The sequence below is a fragment of the Protopterus annectens genome, chromosome 9.part0 (assembly GCF_019279795.1).
Source record: "Protopterus annectens isolate FY-2018-M chromosome 9.part0, PAN1.0, whole genome shotgun sequence".
NCBI classification, from domain to species: domain Eukaryota; kingdom Metazoa; phylum Chordata; order Ceratodontiformes; family Protopteridae; genus Protopterus; species Protopterus annectens.
The window spans coordinates 828,288,833-828,305,453 of record NC_056743.1 but is presented as its reverse complement, the minus strand read 5'-3'; the positions used below and the strand labels follow the sequence as shown (position 1 = coordinate 828,305,453).

Genomic DNA, 16,621 nt, shown 5'->3' with positions numbered 1-16,621 from the left:
TGTGTGCCTTGTCCACACATTACCCTTAGGGTGGGTGTGTCTATCCTCCTATTATACATCACCCTTAGGATGGGTATGCCCATCTTCCCTTTCATCAGGGTTTTATCTCTCTACACCAACAAAGCGGCCAGCGTCAGTAACTGTACTGTTTATGACACTGCTTGTGCTAACCAATAATAGGTAATAAAGAAGTTGATATTTCCTTCATCAAAGCATTTGCTAAGCTAATTATCTTAATCAGTTATCTTGGGCAAAAAAAAAAATCTTGTAAATTATGGAACTGATCCAGGCGCACTGTCTTTGCTAAAGTGTAAATCCTTCTTCACAAAGTGGATGTGTATGTTCAGGAATCTAAAAGCATATCGCATATCATACATAGCCCATTTCCTGTTTAGAATGGAGTGTTTAGCATAGACAGAAGTCTAGACATGCTACTACACAAACATGACTGACCCCTTTAGATGACACTTGATGTCATCCTCGGCCTTCATTTAAGTACTCTTACCAAACCTTTGCCTCCTATTACAAACAAGCCTGAATCGTAGGGACAAGAACAAGTACATAAAGTGAAATTATCTAAGTGAAGAGGGTTGAGGGCAGTGAGACACTTTATAATCAAGTTATTTTACTATAGTCACTGTAGTACCAAAACAAAAAAAAATCATTAGTAAACTCAATGAAAAACAATTATTTAAGCAGGAACATGTCAACAGCACATGTTTATACAGCCGCATTCCCTAATGAAGTAAAGCCACACCTTTTGCACACTGGGACTGCAGAGAAATCTTTTAAATTATAGCTTTCCTTCTGCTCTCAGGATGCAAGCTATGTATAACTGTATTTTGTGACCCTGTTCTTAACTACGTGGGCAGTCATGATGCACATGATGTTGCCACGTACCAGACAAAAGACTGTTTAAGTGAACATTTTCTGCTGTAATAATCTCAACAACAGCTGGCTGTGTCAGAAAAGGGAAGTGAGAGTTTCTTGAGGTACTTGCTTAACTTATGCAGTATGAAACTGCATGGAAAGCAATATGAAATTCAAAGATTCAGGCTTACATTTTGCATGCACTGTTGCCTCAGTTAACTACCCATCAGTATTGCAACTGCAGACAATTGAACGTTTTTGACATAGCTTGTTGAGTTATACTGCTGATTTAAGTATAAGATGAAGATAACCACTGACTGGATCATTCATTAGCTCTCAGATAGTTGTTCCAGTAATCCCCTGGAGTACAACTGCTCAATAACTTATAAAGTAACAGAAAGAGGTCTTCATATTGCAGGTGGATCAGATATAGAATTCCTTCACGTAGTCTGTTCACTTCACGTCTTTATCTTCACTAAAAAGTGTTATTTTTTTGTATGCCGCCAGCTCCTGTGTATCACTTGTGTACGTCTCTCCACAGGTGTGCCTTTGTAAGGTACTCTTCTATACAAGTCATGTCTCTAAAGCCCATTTAATTGCAAAGCCCATGCTTAACAGTGATAAACTGTCATGGAGTATTTTCTGTACAGCAGTTTAGTTAGACATAGTAGTAAAATGACCTATTTGTTAAGTATAACTGCAACTTGTACAATTAAAGCCATTCATCATAATACAATACAAATCTATCAATACAATGTCTTACTTCTCTGCTACGTTGTGTCAAACATATCATAATCCTAATGACAGAAGTAAGACCAGCTATTGAGAGCACTAACCTGATAGAATTTCCCATAAACCCCACAAAATAAAGAAATAAATACACATAGATTATGCAAGGAGTCGTTGTTCTCTGGCCAGTCTAATGTAGTGAATAGTCCCCACCACTGCACACTACCTACCCTAAATATACTAAATCCAAAGTCTACAACTGCTGACTAAGTGTAACATAATAAAACAGAACACTGAAGCACACAGCTCATGGCATTACGCATGTTCTTGAGATGAATATGATCACAGCAATAAAGTTCTGATAACCTGAGATCCCACAAGCTGAGCATTTGCAAACTCAGATACTCCCACATGTAATTAAACTTTTATTTGTAATCCAGTACATCACCAAAAATGACCAGTTAAAGTTAAAAATATGCCAGTGATACTCAAGTCTGAGATGCAGCAGAATGAAGTGGTTATGGTGACTCAGATGCCCTGACTTTCCATAGTGACTAGAGCACTGGAAGACCCAGAAAGGAGAAGATAGGTGTCAGCAGTGTTTGCCAGCCTGCCCATCCCAGGGTAAAAGGAGATGGTAGTCTTGTTCAGGCTAACCTGCTTCCATGCAACTGGAGAGAGGTTGTGTATGAATGATTTAGCACCCGGTTCCCCATGAATGTGCGGTGCACTGCAGTAGAGAGATGGCCCCTTCCATCCTCGTTCCGACCCAGTGACAAGCGGTGTTCCTCGCCAACCGTGCAGCCGGCTATCTCTGGCCAACAGGATATCTGCAGTCCTATGGTATCGTTACATTTAGGCAGGATTCTGACTTAGAGGCGTTCAGTCATAATCCCACAGATGGTAGCTTTGCACCATTGGCTCCTCAGCCAAGCACATACACCAAATGTTTGAACCTGCGGTTCCTCTCGTACTAAGCAGGATTACTATCCCAACAACACATCATCAGTAGGGTAAAACTAACATGTCACATGACGGTCTAATCCCAGCTCATGTTCCCTATTAGTGGGTGAAAAATCCAACGCTTGGTGAATTCTGCTTCTCAATGACAGGAAGAGCCGACATCAAAGGATCAAAAAGCAATGTCGCTATGAACGCTTGGCCGCCACAAGCCAGTTATCCCTGTGGTAACTTTTCTGACACCTCCTGTTTAAAACCCAAAAAGCCACAAGGATTGTGAGGCCTGGCTTTCACGGTCTATATTCATACTGAAAATCAAGATCAAGCGAGCTTTTGCCCTTCTGCTCCACTGGAGGTTTCTGTCCTCCTTGAGCTCGCCTTAGGACACCTGCGTTACTCTTTGATAGGTGTACCGCCCCGGTCAAACTCCCCACCTGACACTGTCCCAGGAGCGGGCGTAGCCACAGGGTCAGAGAATGTATTGCTTCATAACCCCAAGTTAGTGACAGTAGCCCTCATGGTATGCATGTGGCAGCAGGCACACATATGAGAGAGCACAAGATGCTGCTGTGGTGATCAAGGTGGACACATTAGCAATCAAAGTGAGGTTAAGGATGGAGAGGGCATAAACATTGCCATAGCTGCCTATATAATGATGACTCCTGGCCTGCTGTCACCTTCATTAGATGTTATCCAGTTCAAGGGATGAAATTGGCTAGGCTGTTAAGGGGGAGGCTCAATTGTCAGCAAACATACTGGGAAAAAAACACATAAAAATAAAAATATGATAGTGGCAATGTCCTAATGCACACATATCAAAAACTAATGGTTACTGTGGCATTGATTGTTCATTACTAGCCAGATTTTTAATGATTGACATTTAAGATATTGTATCTACTGTACAGCAATTCTCATTTCAGTTCTACATACTTCTTGAGAAAATTAAGATATTGTTTGTACAATGTATTGCTAAGGAATTTTAGCTATTTGTTCTACAGATGAATGATAATACAGTGTACGTACTTTGAAGCCAGGCCATGTTTTTATGAGCTGGTACAATTTCTCTCCAGGACAAGAAGTATTCACTAGCTGGCGATGACCATGGATTGTAAAGTTGCTGACAATATTTAATCCTTTCACAGCACATTTTAGGAAGCTCTCCTTCACCAGTTCAAGAGCAAATGATTCTGGGAGTGCAGAAGTGTAGTCACCAATGAAGCTGACCCCATATCCTTTTTCGTTGTTACCTTTTGTGTGTGCTCCCTGGATTAACCATCCACGTCCTTCATACAAGTACCCATCTGATCCAACAACAAAGCTACAGGAAAAGAAACAACCCATTAAATAAAATAAGGAACTGCACAAAACTTATAGCCAGTGAAATCACCAAATAATTCACTTATTGATGATGGCATGCCATGCATAACTGACTACAACCTTATATTTGTTAATAGTCTGCCTCAAGCCATTTCTCTGGAATATCAGTTTTAATAGGAGGTCAGAGTTCATACTACACAGCAAAAAGATGTTTGTTTGTTGTCTTAACACAAAATGATCATCTCCAGTGTTATCTTTTAAACTAGTAATTGTTGAAATGTTTTTAAAAGATCATTTCAGATTTGATCACAGACTGAACAATGCCTACTGAATGACGGATTCATGATCACTGTGAAATTTCATTCCGCAGGCTTCTACTTATGTACCCCTACACCAGAGTCTAGACCAGCACACCAGTTCTGTATAGCCATGCTTCTCAACTTCCAGAGGAGAAGACAAGATACTAAAGCCCCTGAAAATCAGTGATATTTGGCTAAAATCAGGAACTAATAAGAATAAATTATGTGTATTCATGGATGAGGTACTCAGCATTATAGAGACAATCAGGATCCATTTCAGTTTCACTTTTATTTTACTATAGTATCCTACATCTAAATTACTATAGCAAAAAAAAAAAACCTTCCCCTTATAACACAGAAAGCAGAATTACACATCAGGAAAAGTGTTATTTCAAAAAATGCCCACATAAAAAATTATTTGTATCAAAAATGGTGTTTTAAGTACTGGCAACCAAAAGGATATGCATTTGTTAGCTTGCCTCAACTTCATAACACGTGAAATAGAAGCAGTCAACAGTTATTTGTTAACGTTCAGTGGCATTTACAGGAAAACTCTAGCTTGAAACTACAAAAACATCTTTTCTTTCATTGAATTACAGCACAGGTCAACATATTTTAGTTTCACTTGTGAGCTGACTCATCAGAGAGAAATTATATTGCACAACACAGTTTATATGTTGCACCTCACTACTTGACCAACTGTTAGAAAAGTGCAGCGAAACACTATGAAAATGTATGAGCTTTCATATATGAGGAGGGTGTAGAAGTTGGGAATGTTTACTCCTGAAGAAGCCAAAAAAGAGGTACATACCAGGAAGGAGGCAAATGTGAATACGTAGGATAGTTTAAGCAGCAGAGGAGGAAAGATGCAAGGAGCTGTCATGGGTAGTAGATAGACAAAACTAAAATGGATGCAGTAGTAGCAAAGTACATATGTCAGACAAGGCAGTGGGAAAAACATAGTAGGATACCAGACAAGATCGTGCAACCTGAGACAACAGATCATTTTACATATGTATGTAACAGATGAAATAAAGTGAAAATAAAATGGGGTAGGAGCTACAGTGAGGATATCTACAACATACAAAGAAAGTTGATAGACTTTGAGGTTTCCTTCTGCATGAGTTTGAATAATTAATGTAAATTGATCTGTACTAACTCTGGACCAAGAATACAGCTGTACTATCATGGAACATTAAAACCATATGTTCCTGGAAAGCACTACAGATGGACAACAATTGCACTATTACAAAATGTTAAAACCATGTTTTAATAAAAAGCACTACAGATGTACAACAGCTGCACTATTACAAAATGTTAAAACCTTGTTTTAATGGAAAGCAGTACAGATGGACAATAGCAACACTATCACAGTCTGTTAAAACCATGTTTGAATTAAAAGCACTGCAAGTGGACAACAGCTGCACTATCACAGTCTGTTAAAACCATGTTTGAATTTAAAGCACTGTAGATGGGGAACTGCTGTACTTACACATAATGTTTAAACAATGTTTTCTTGGAACATAGTACAGATGGACAACAGCTGTACTATTACAGAACATTAAAACCATGTTTTAATGAAAAGCACTAGAGATAAGCAACAGTTGCACTATTATAAAACATTAACATAATTTTTAATGGAAATCACTACAGACAGACAACAGCTGTACTAATACTGAACATGAAAACCATGTTTTAATGAAAAGTACTACACATGAACAACAGCTCTTCTATCATGGAATGTTACAACCATGTTTTCATGGAAAGCACTACAAATGGACAACAGCTGTGCTATCACAGAACATTAAAACCATGTTTTCATGGAAAGCACTACACATGGACAACAGCTGTACTATCACATAATGTTAAAACCATGTTTTCATGGAAAGCACTACACATGGACAACAGCTGTGCTATCACAGAATGTTAAAACCATGTTTTAATGGAAAACACTACACATGGACAACAGCTGTGCTATCACAGAACATTAAAACCATGTTTTCATGGAAAGCACTAGAGATGGACAACAGCTGTGCTATCACAGAACATTAAAACCATGTTTTCATGGAAAGCACTACAGATGGACAACAGCTGTGCTATCACAGAACATTAAAACCATGTTTTCATGGAAAGCACTACACATGGACAACAGCTGTACTATCACATAATGTTAAAACCATGTTTTCATGGAAAGCACTACACATGGACAACAGCTGTGCTATCACAGAATGTTAAAACCATGTTTTAATGGACTACAGATAGACAACAGCTATACTATCAAAGAACATTAAAACCATGTTTTCATGGAAAGCACTACACATGGACAACAGCTGTGCTATCACAGAATGTTAAAACCATGTTTTAATGGAAAACACTACACATGAACAACAGCTGTGCTATCACAGAACATTAAAACCATGTTTTCATGGAAAGCACTACAGATGGACAACAGCTGTGCTATCACAGAACATTAAAACCATGTTTTCATGGAAAGCACTACACATGGACAACAGCTGTACTATCACATAATGTTAAAACCATGTTTTCATGGAAAGCACTACACATGGACAACAGCTGCGCTATCACAGAAAGTTAAAACCATGTTTTCATGGAAAGCACTACAAATGGACAACAGCTGTGCTATCACAGAACATTAAAACCATGTTTTCATGGAAAGCACTACACATGGACAACAGCTGTGCTATCACAGAATGTTAAAACCATGTTTTCATGGAAAGCACTACAGATGGACAACAGCTGCGCTATCACAGAATGTTAAAACCATGTTTTCATGGAAAGCACTACACATGGACAACAGCTGTGCTATCACAGAATGTTAAAACCATGTTTTAATGGACTACAGATAGACAACAGCTATACTATCAAAGAACATTAAAACCGTGTTGTAATGGAAAGCACTACAGATGGACAACAGCTGCGCTATCACAGAATGTTACAACCATGTTTTCATGGAAAGCACTACACATGGACAACAGCTGTGCTATCACAGAACATTAAAACCACGTTTTCATGGAAAGCACTACACAGGGACAACAGCTGTGCTATCACAGAACATTAAAACCATGTTTTCATGGAAAGCACTACACATGGACAACAGCTGTGCTATCACAGAATGTTAAAACCATGTTTTCATGGAAAGCACTACAAATGGACAACAGCTGTGCTATCACAGAATGTTAAAACCATGTTTTCATGGAAAGCACTACACGTACAACAGCTGTGCTATCACAGAACATTAAAACCATGTTTTAATGGACTACAGATAGACAACAGCTATACTATCAAAGAACATTAAAACCATGTTTTCATGGAAAGCACTACAGATGGACAACAGCTGCGCTATCACAGAATGTTAAAACCATGTTTTCATGGAAAGCACTACACATGGACAACAGCTGTGCTATCACAGAATGTTAAAACCATGTTTTAATGGACTACAGATAGACAACAGCTATAGTATCAAAGAACATTAAAACCATGTTGTAATGGAAAGCACTACAGATGGACAACAGCTGCGCTATCACAGAATGTTAAAACCATGTTTTCATGGAAAGCACTACACATGGACAACAGCTGTGCTATCACAGAACATTAAAACCATGTTTTCATGGAAAGCACTACAGATGGACAACAGCTGTGCTATCACAGAATGTTAAAACCATGTTTTCATGGAAAGCACTACAAATGGACAACAGCTGCGCTATCACAGAATGTTAAAACCATGTTTTCATGGAAAGCACTACACATGGACAACAGCTGCGCTATCACAGAACATTAAAACCATGTTTTCATGGAAAGCACTACAGACGGACAACAGCTGTGCTATCACAGAATGTTAAAACCATGTTTTCATGGAAAGCACTACAAATGGACAACAGCTGCGCTATCACAGAATGTTAAAACCATGTTTCCATGGAAAGCACTACACATGGACAACAGCTGTGCTATCACAGAATGTTAAAACCATGTTTTCATGGAAAGCACTATACATGGACAACAGCTGTGCTATCACAGAATGTTAAAACCATGTTTTAATGGACTACAGATAGACAACAGCTATACTATCAAAGAACATTAAAACCGTGTTGTAATGGAAAGCACTACACATGGACAACAGCTGTGCTATCACAGAACATTAAAACCATGTTTTCATGGAAAGCACTGCAAATGGACAACAGCTGTGCTATCACAGAACATTAAAACCATGTTTTCATGGAAAGCACTACACATGGACAACAGCTGTGCTATCACAGAATGTTAAAACCATGTTTTCATGGAAAGCACTACAGATGGACAACAGCTGCGCTATCACAGAATGTTAAAACCATGTTTTCATGGAAAGCACTACACATGGACAACAGCTGTGCTATCACAGAATGTTAAAACCATGTTTTAATGGACTACAGATAGACAACAGCTATACTATCAAAGAACATTAAAACCATGTTTTCATGGAAAGCACTACACATGGACAACAGCTGTGCTATCACAGAATGTTAAAACCATGTTTTAATGGAAAACACTACACATGGACAACAGCTGTGCTATCACAGAATGTTAAAACCATGTTTTAATGGAAAACACTACACATGGACAACAGCTGTGCTATCACAGAACATTAAAACCATGTTTTCATGGAAAGCACTAGAGATGGACAACAGCTGTGCTATCACAGAACATTAAAACCATGTTTTCATGGAAAGCACTACAGATGGACAACAGCTGTGCTATCACAGAACATTAAAACCATGTTTTCATGGAAAGCACTACACATGGACAACAGCTGTGCTATCACAGAACATTAAAACCATGTTTTCATGGAAAGCACTACACATGGACAACAGCTGTACTATCACATAATGTTAAAACCATGTTTTCATGGAAAGCACTACACATGGACAACAGCTGTGCTATCACAGAATGTTAAAACCATGTTTTAATGGACTACAGATAGACAACAGCTATACTATCAAAGAACATTAAAACCATGTTTTCATGGAAAGCACTACACATGGACAACAGCTGTGCTATCACAGAATGTTAAAACCATGTTTTAATGGAAAACACTACACATGGACAACAGCTGTGCTATCACAGAACATTAAAACCATGTTTTCATGGAAAGCACTACAGATGGACAACAGCTGTGCTATCACAGAACATTAAAACCATGTTTTCATGGAAAGCACTACACATGGACAACAGCTGTACTATCACATAATGTTAAAACCATGTTTTCATGGAAAGCACTACAAATGGACAACAGCTGTGCTATCACAGAACATTAAAACCATGTTTTCATGGAAAGCACTACACATGGACAACAGCTGTGCTATCACAGAATGTTAAAACCATGTTTTCATGGAAAGCACTACAGATGGACAACAGCTGCGCTATCACAGAATGTTAAAACCATGTTTTCATGGAAAGCACTACACATGGACAACAGCTGTGCTATCACAGAATGTTAAAACCATGTTTTAATGGACTACAGATAGACAACAGCTATACTATCAAAGAACATTAAAACCGTGTTGTAATGGAAAGCACTACAGATGGACAACAGCTGCGCTATCACAGAATGTTACAACCATGTTTTCATGGAAAGCACTACACATGGACAACAGCTGTGCTATCACAGAACATTAAAACCACGTTTTCATGGAAAGCACTACACATGGACCACAGCTGTGCTATCACAGAACATTAAAACCATGTTTTCATGGAAAGCACTACACATGGACAACAGCTGTGCTATCACAGAATGTTAAAACCATGTTTTCATGGAAAGCACTACAAATGGACAACAGCTGTGCTATCACAGAATGTTAAAACCATGTTTTCATGGAAAGCACTACACGTACAACAGCTGTGCTATCACAGAACATTAAAACCATGTTTTAATGGACTACAGATAGACAACAGCTATACTATCAAAGAACATTAAAACCATGTTTTCATGGAAAGCACTACAGATGGACAACAGCTGCGCTATCACAGAATGTTAAAACCATGTTTTCATGGAAAGCACTACACATGGACAACAGCTGTGCTATCACAGAATGTTAAAACCATGTTTTAATGGACTACAGATAGACAACAGCTATACTATCAAAGAACATTAAAACCATGTTGTAATGGAAAGCACTACAGATGGACAACAGCTGCGCTATCACAGAATGTTAAAACCATGTTTTCATGGAAAGCACTACACATGGACAACAGCTGTGCTATCACAGAACATTAAAACCATGTTTCATGGAAAGCACTACAGATGGACAACAGCTGTGCTATCACAGAATGTTAAAACCATGTTTTCATGGAAAGCACTACAAATGGACAACAGCTGCGCTATCACAGAATGTTAAAACCATGTTTTCATGGAAAGCACTACACATGGACAACAGCTGCGCTATCACAGAACATTAAAACCATGTTTTCATGGAAAGCACTACAGATGGACAACAGCTGTGCTATCACAGAATGTTAAAACCATGTTTTCATGGAAAGCACTACAAATGGACAACAGCTGCTCTATCACAGAATGTTAAAACCATGTTTTCATGGAAAGCACTACACATGGACAACAGCTGTGCTATCACAGAATGTTAAAACCATGTTTTCATGGAAAGCACTACACATGGACAACAGCTGTGCTATCACAGAATGTTAAAACCATGTTTTAATGGACTACAGATAGACAACAGCTATACTATCAAAGAACATTAAAACCGTGTTGTAATGGAAAGCACTACAGATGGACAACAGCTGTGCTATCACAGAACATTAAAACCATGTTTTCATGGAAAGCACTACAAATGGACAACAGCTGTGCTATCACAGAACATTAAAACCATGTTTTCATGGAAAGCACTACACATGGACAACAGCTGTGCTATCACAGAATGTTAAAACCATGTTTTCATGGAAAGCACTACAGATGGACAACAGCTGCGCTATCACAATGTTAAAACCATGTTTTCATGGAAAGCACTACACATGGACAACAGCTGTGCTATCACAGAATGTTAAAACCATGTTTTAATGGACTACAGATAGACAACAGCTATACTATCAAAGAACATTAAAACCATGTTGTAATGGAAAGCACTACAGATGGACAACAGCTGCGCTATCACAGAATGTTACAACCATGTTTTCATGGAAAGCACTACAGATGGACAACAGCTGCGCTATCACAGAATGTTAAAACCATGTTTTCATGGAAAGCACTACACATGGACAACAGCTGTGCTATCACAGAATGTTAAAACCATGTTTTCATGGAAAGCACTATACATGGACAACAGCTGTGCTATCACAGAACATTAAAACCATGTTTTCATGGAAAGCACTACACATGGACAACAGCTGTGCTATCACAGAATGGTAAAACCATGTTTTCATGGAAAGCACTATAGATGGACAACAGCTGCGCTATCACAGAATGTTAAAACCATGTTTTCATGGAAAGCACTACACATGGACAACAGCTGTGCTATCACAGAATGTTAAAACCATGTTTTCATGGAAAGCACTACAGATGGACAACAGCTGCGCTATCACAGAATGTTAAAACCATGTTTTCATGGAAAGCACTACACATGGACAACAGCTGCGCTATCACAGAACATTAAAACCATGTTTTCATGGAAAGCACTACAGATGGACAACAGCTGTGCTATCACAGAATGTTAAAACCATGTTTTCATGGAAAGCACTACAAATGGACAACAGCTGCGCTATCACAGAATGTTAAAACCATGTTTTCATGGAAAGCACTACACATGGACAACAGCTGTGCTATCACAGAATGTTAAAACCATGTTTTCATGGAAAGCACTACACATGGACAACAGCTGTGCTATCACAGAATGTTAAAACCATGTTTTAATGGACTACAGATAGACAACAGCTATACTATCAAAGAACACTAAAACCGTGTTGTAATGGAAAGCACTACAGATGGACAACAGCTGCGCTATCACAGAATGTTAAAACCATGTTTTCATGGAAAGCACTACAAATGGACAACAGCTGTGCTATCACAGAACATTAAAACCATGTTTTCATGGAAAGCACTACAGATGGACAACAGCTGTGCTATCACAGAATGTTAAAACCATGTTTTCATGGAAAGCACTACAAATGGACAACAGCTGCGCTATCACAGAATGTTAAAACCATGTTTTCATGGAAAGCACTACACATGGACAACAGCTGTGCTATCACAGAATGTTAAAACCATGTTTTCATGGAAAGCACTACACATGGACAACAGCTGTGCTATCACAGAATGTTAAAACCATGTTTTAATGGACTACAGATAGACAACAGCTATACTATCAAAGAACATTAAAACCGTGTTGTAATGGAAAGCACTACAGATGGACAACAGCTGTGCTATCACAGAACATTAAAACCATGTTTTCATGGAAAGCACTACAAATGGACAACAGCTGTGCTATCACAGAACATTAAAACCATGTTTTCATGGAAAGCACTACACATGGACAACAGCTGTGCTATCACAGAATGTTAAAACCATGTTTTCATGGAAAGCACTACAGATGGACAACAGCTGCGCTTATCACAATGTTAAAACCATGTTTTCATGGAAAGCACTACACATGGACAACAGCTGTGCTATCACAGAATGTTAAAACCATGTTTTAATGGACTACAGATAGACAACAGCTATACTATCAAAGAACATTAAAACCATGTTGTAATGGAAAGCACTACAGATGGACAACAGCTGCGCTATCACAGAATGTTACAACCATGTTTTCATGGAAAGCACTACAGATGGACAACAGCTGCGCTATCACAGAATGTTAAAACCATGTTTTCATGGAAAGCACTACACATGGACAACAGCTGTGCTATCACAGAATGTTAAAACCATGTTTTCATGGAAAGCACTACACATGGACAACAGCTGTGCTATCACAGAACATTAAAACCATGTTTTCATGGAAAGCACTACACATGGACAACAGCTGTGCTATCACAGAATGGTAAAACCATGTTTTCATGGAAAGCACTATAGATGGACAACAGCTGCGCTATCACAGAATGTTAAAACCATGTTTTCATGGAAAGCACTACACATGGACAACAGCTGTGCTATCACAGAATGTTAAAACCATGTTTTCATGGAAAGCACTACAGATGGACAACAGCTGCGCTATCACAGAATGTTAAAACCATGTTTTCATGGAAAGCACTACACATGGACAACAGCTGCGCTATCACAGAACATTAAAACCATGTTTTCATGGAAAGCACTACAGATGGACAACAGCTGTGCTATCACAGAATGTTAAAACCATGTTTTCATGGAAAGCACTACAAATGGACAACAGCTGCGCTTATCACAGAATGTTAAAACCATGTTTTCATGGAAAGCACTACACATGGACAACAGCTGTGCTATCACAGAATGTTAAAACCATGTTTTCATGGAAAGCACTACACATGGACAACAGCTGTGCTATCACAGAATGTTAAAACCATGTTTTAATGGACTACAGATAGACAACAGCTATACTATCAAAGAACACTAAAACCGTGTTGTAATGGAAAGCACTACAGATGGACAACAGCTGCGCTATCACAGAATGTTAAAACCATGTTTTCATGGAAAGCACTACAAATGGACAACAGCTGTGCTATCACAGAACATTAAAACCATGTTTTCATGGAAAGCACTACACATGGACAACAGCTGTGCTATCACAGAATGTTAAAACCATGTTTTCATGGAAAGCACTACAGATGGACAACAGCTGCGCTATCACAGAATGTTAAAACCATGTTTTCATGGAAAGCACTACACATGGACAACAGCTGTGCTATCACAGAATGTTAAAACCATGTTTTAATGGACTACAGATAGACAACAGCTATACTATCAAAGAACATTAAAACCATGTTGTAATGGAAAGCACTACAGATGGACAACAGCTGCGATATCACAGAATGTTACAACCATGTTTTCATGGAAAGCACTACACATGGACAACAGCTGTGCTATCACAGAACATTAAAACCATGTTTTCATGGAAAGCACTACACATGGACAACAGCTGTGCTATCACAGAACATTAAAACCATGTTTTCATGGAAAGCACTACACATGGACAACAGCTGTGCTATCACAGAACATTAAAACCATGTTTTCATGGAAAGCACTACACATGGACAACAGCTGTGCTATCACAGAATGTTAAAACCATGTTTTAATGGACTACAGATGGACAACAGCTATACTATCAAAGAACATTAAAACCATGTTTTCATGGAAAGCACTACACATGGACAACAGCTGTGCTATCACAGAACATTAAAACCATGTTTTCATGGAAAGCACTACACATGGACAACAGCTGTGCTATCACAGAACATTAAAACCATGTTTTCATGGAAAGCACTACACATGGACAACAGCTGTGCTATCACAGAACATTAAAACCATGTTTTCATGGAAAGCACTACACATGGACAACAGCTGTGCTATCACAGAACATTAAAACCATGTTTTCATGGAAAGCACTACACATGTACAACAGCTGTGCTATCACAGAACATTAAAACCATGTTTTCATGGAAAGCACTACACATGGACAACAGCTGTGCTATCACAGAACATTAAAACCATGTTTTCATGGAAAGCACTACACATGGACAACAGCTGTGCTATCACAGAATGTTAAAACCATGTTTTAATGGACTACAGATAGACAACAGCTATACTATCAAAGAACATTAAAACCATGTTGTAATGGAAAGCACTACAGATGGACAACAGCTGCGCTATCACAGAATGTTTAAACCATGTTTTCATGGAAAGCACTACACATGGACAACAGCTGTGCTATCACAGAACATTAAAACCATGTTTTAATGGACTACAGATAGACAACAGCTATACTATCAAAGAACATTAAAACCATGTTGTAATGGAAAGCACTACAGATGGACAACAGCTGCGCTATCACAGAATGTTACAACCATGTTTTCATGGAAAGCACCACAGATGGACAACAGCTGCGCTATCACAGAATGTTACAACCATGTTTTCATGGAAAGCACTACAGATGGACAACAGCTGCACTATCACAGAATGTTTCAACCATGTTTTCATGGAAAGCACTACACATGGACAACAGCTGTGCTATCACAGAATGTTAAAACCATGTTTTCATGGAAAGCACTACACATGTACAACAGCTGTGCTATCACAGAACATTAAAACTATGTTTTAATGGACTACAGATAGACAACAGCTATACTATCAAAGAACATTAAAACCATGTTTTCATGGAAAGCACTACACATGGACAACAGCTGTGCTATCACAGAATGTTAAAACCATGTTTTCATGGAAAGCACTACACATGGACAACAGCTGTGCTATCACAGAACATTAAAACTATGTTTTCATGGAAAGCACTACAGATGGACAACAGCTATGCTATCACAGAATGTTAAAACCATGTTTTCATGGAAAGCACTACAAATGGACAACAGCTGTGCTATCACAGAACATTAAAACCATGTTTTCATGGAAAGCACTACACATGGACAACAGCTGTGCTATCACAGAATGTTAAAACCATGTTTTCATGGAAAGCACTACAGATGGACAACAGCTGCGCTATCACAGAATGTTAAAACCATGTTTTCATGGAAAGCACTACACATGGACAACAGCTGCGCTATCACAGAACGTTAAAACCATGTTTTCATGGAAAGCACTACAAATGGACAACAGCTGTGCTATCACAGAACATTAAAACCATGTTTTCATGGAAAGCACTACACATGGACAACAGCTGTGCTATCACAGAATGTTAAAACCATGTTTTCATGGAAAGCGCTACAGATGGACAACAGCTGCGCTATCACAGAATGTTAAAACCATGTTTTCATGGAAAGCACTACACATGGACAACAGCTGTGCTATCACAGAATGTTAAAACCACGTTTTAATGGACTACAGATAGACAACAGCTATACTATCAAAGAACATTAAAACCGTGTTGTAATGGAAAGCACTACAGATGGACAACAGCTGCGCTATCACAGAATGTTACAACCATGTTTTCATGGAAAGCACTACACATGGACAACAGCTGTGCTATCACAGAACATTAAAACCATGTTTTCATGGAAAGCACTACACATGGACAACAGCTGTGCTATCACAGAACATTAAAACCATGTTTTCATGGAAAGCACTACACATGGACAACAGCTGTGCTATCACAGAATGTTAAAACCATGTTTTCATGGAAAGCACTACAAATGGACAACAGCTGTGCTATCACAGAATGTTAAAACCATGTTTTCATGGAAAGCACCACACATGGACAACAGCTGTGCTATCACAGAATGTTAAAACCATGTTTTCATGGAAA

The 16,621-nt window shown here is 38.6% G+C and overlaps 1 protein-coding gene across 1 annotated transcript in view; it reads right to left on the bottom strand.

Moving 5' to 3' along the window:
* Nucleotides 1-16,621, bottom strand: part of PGLYRP2 (peptidoglycan recognition protein 2) — a 114,431-nt gene that overhangs the window by 46,014 nt on the left and 51,796 nt on the right. The window contains exon 4 of the mRNA XM_044083497.1: nucleotides 3,583-3,877. Coding sequence (XP_043939432.1) covers nucleotides 3,583-3,877 — 295 coding nt within the window. The remainder of the gene's footprint in view (nucleotides 1-3,582; nucleotides 3,878-16,621) is intronic.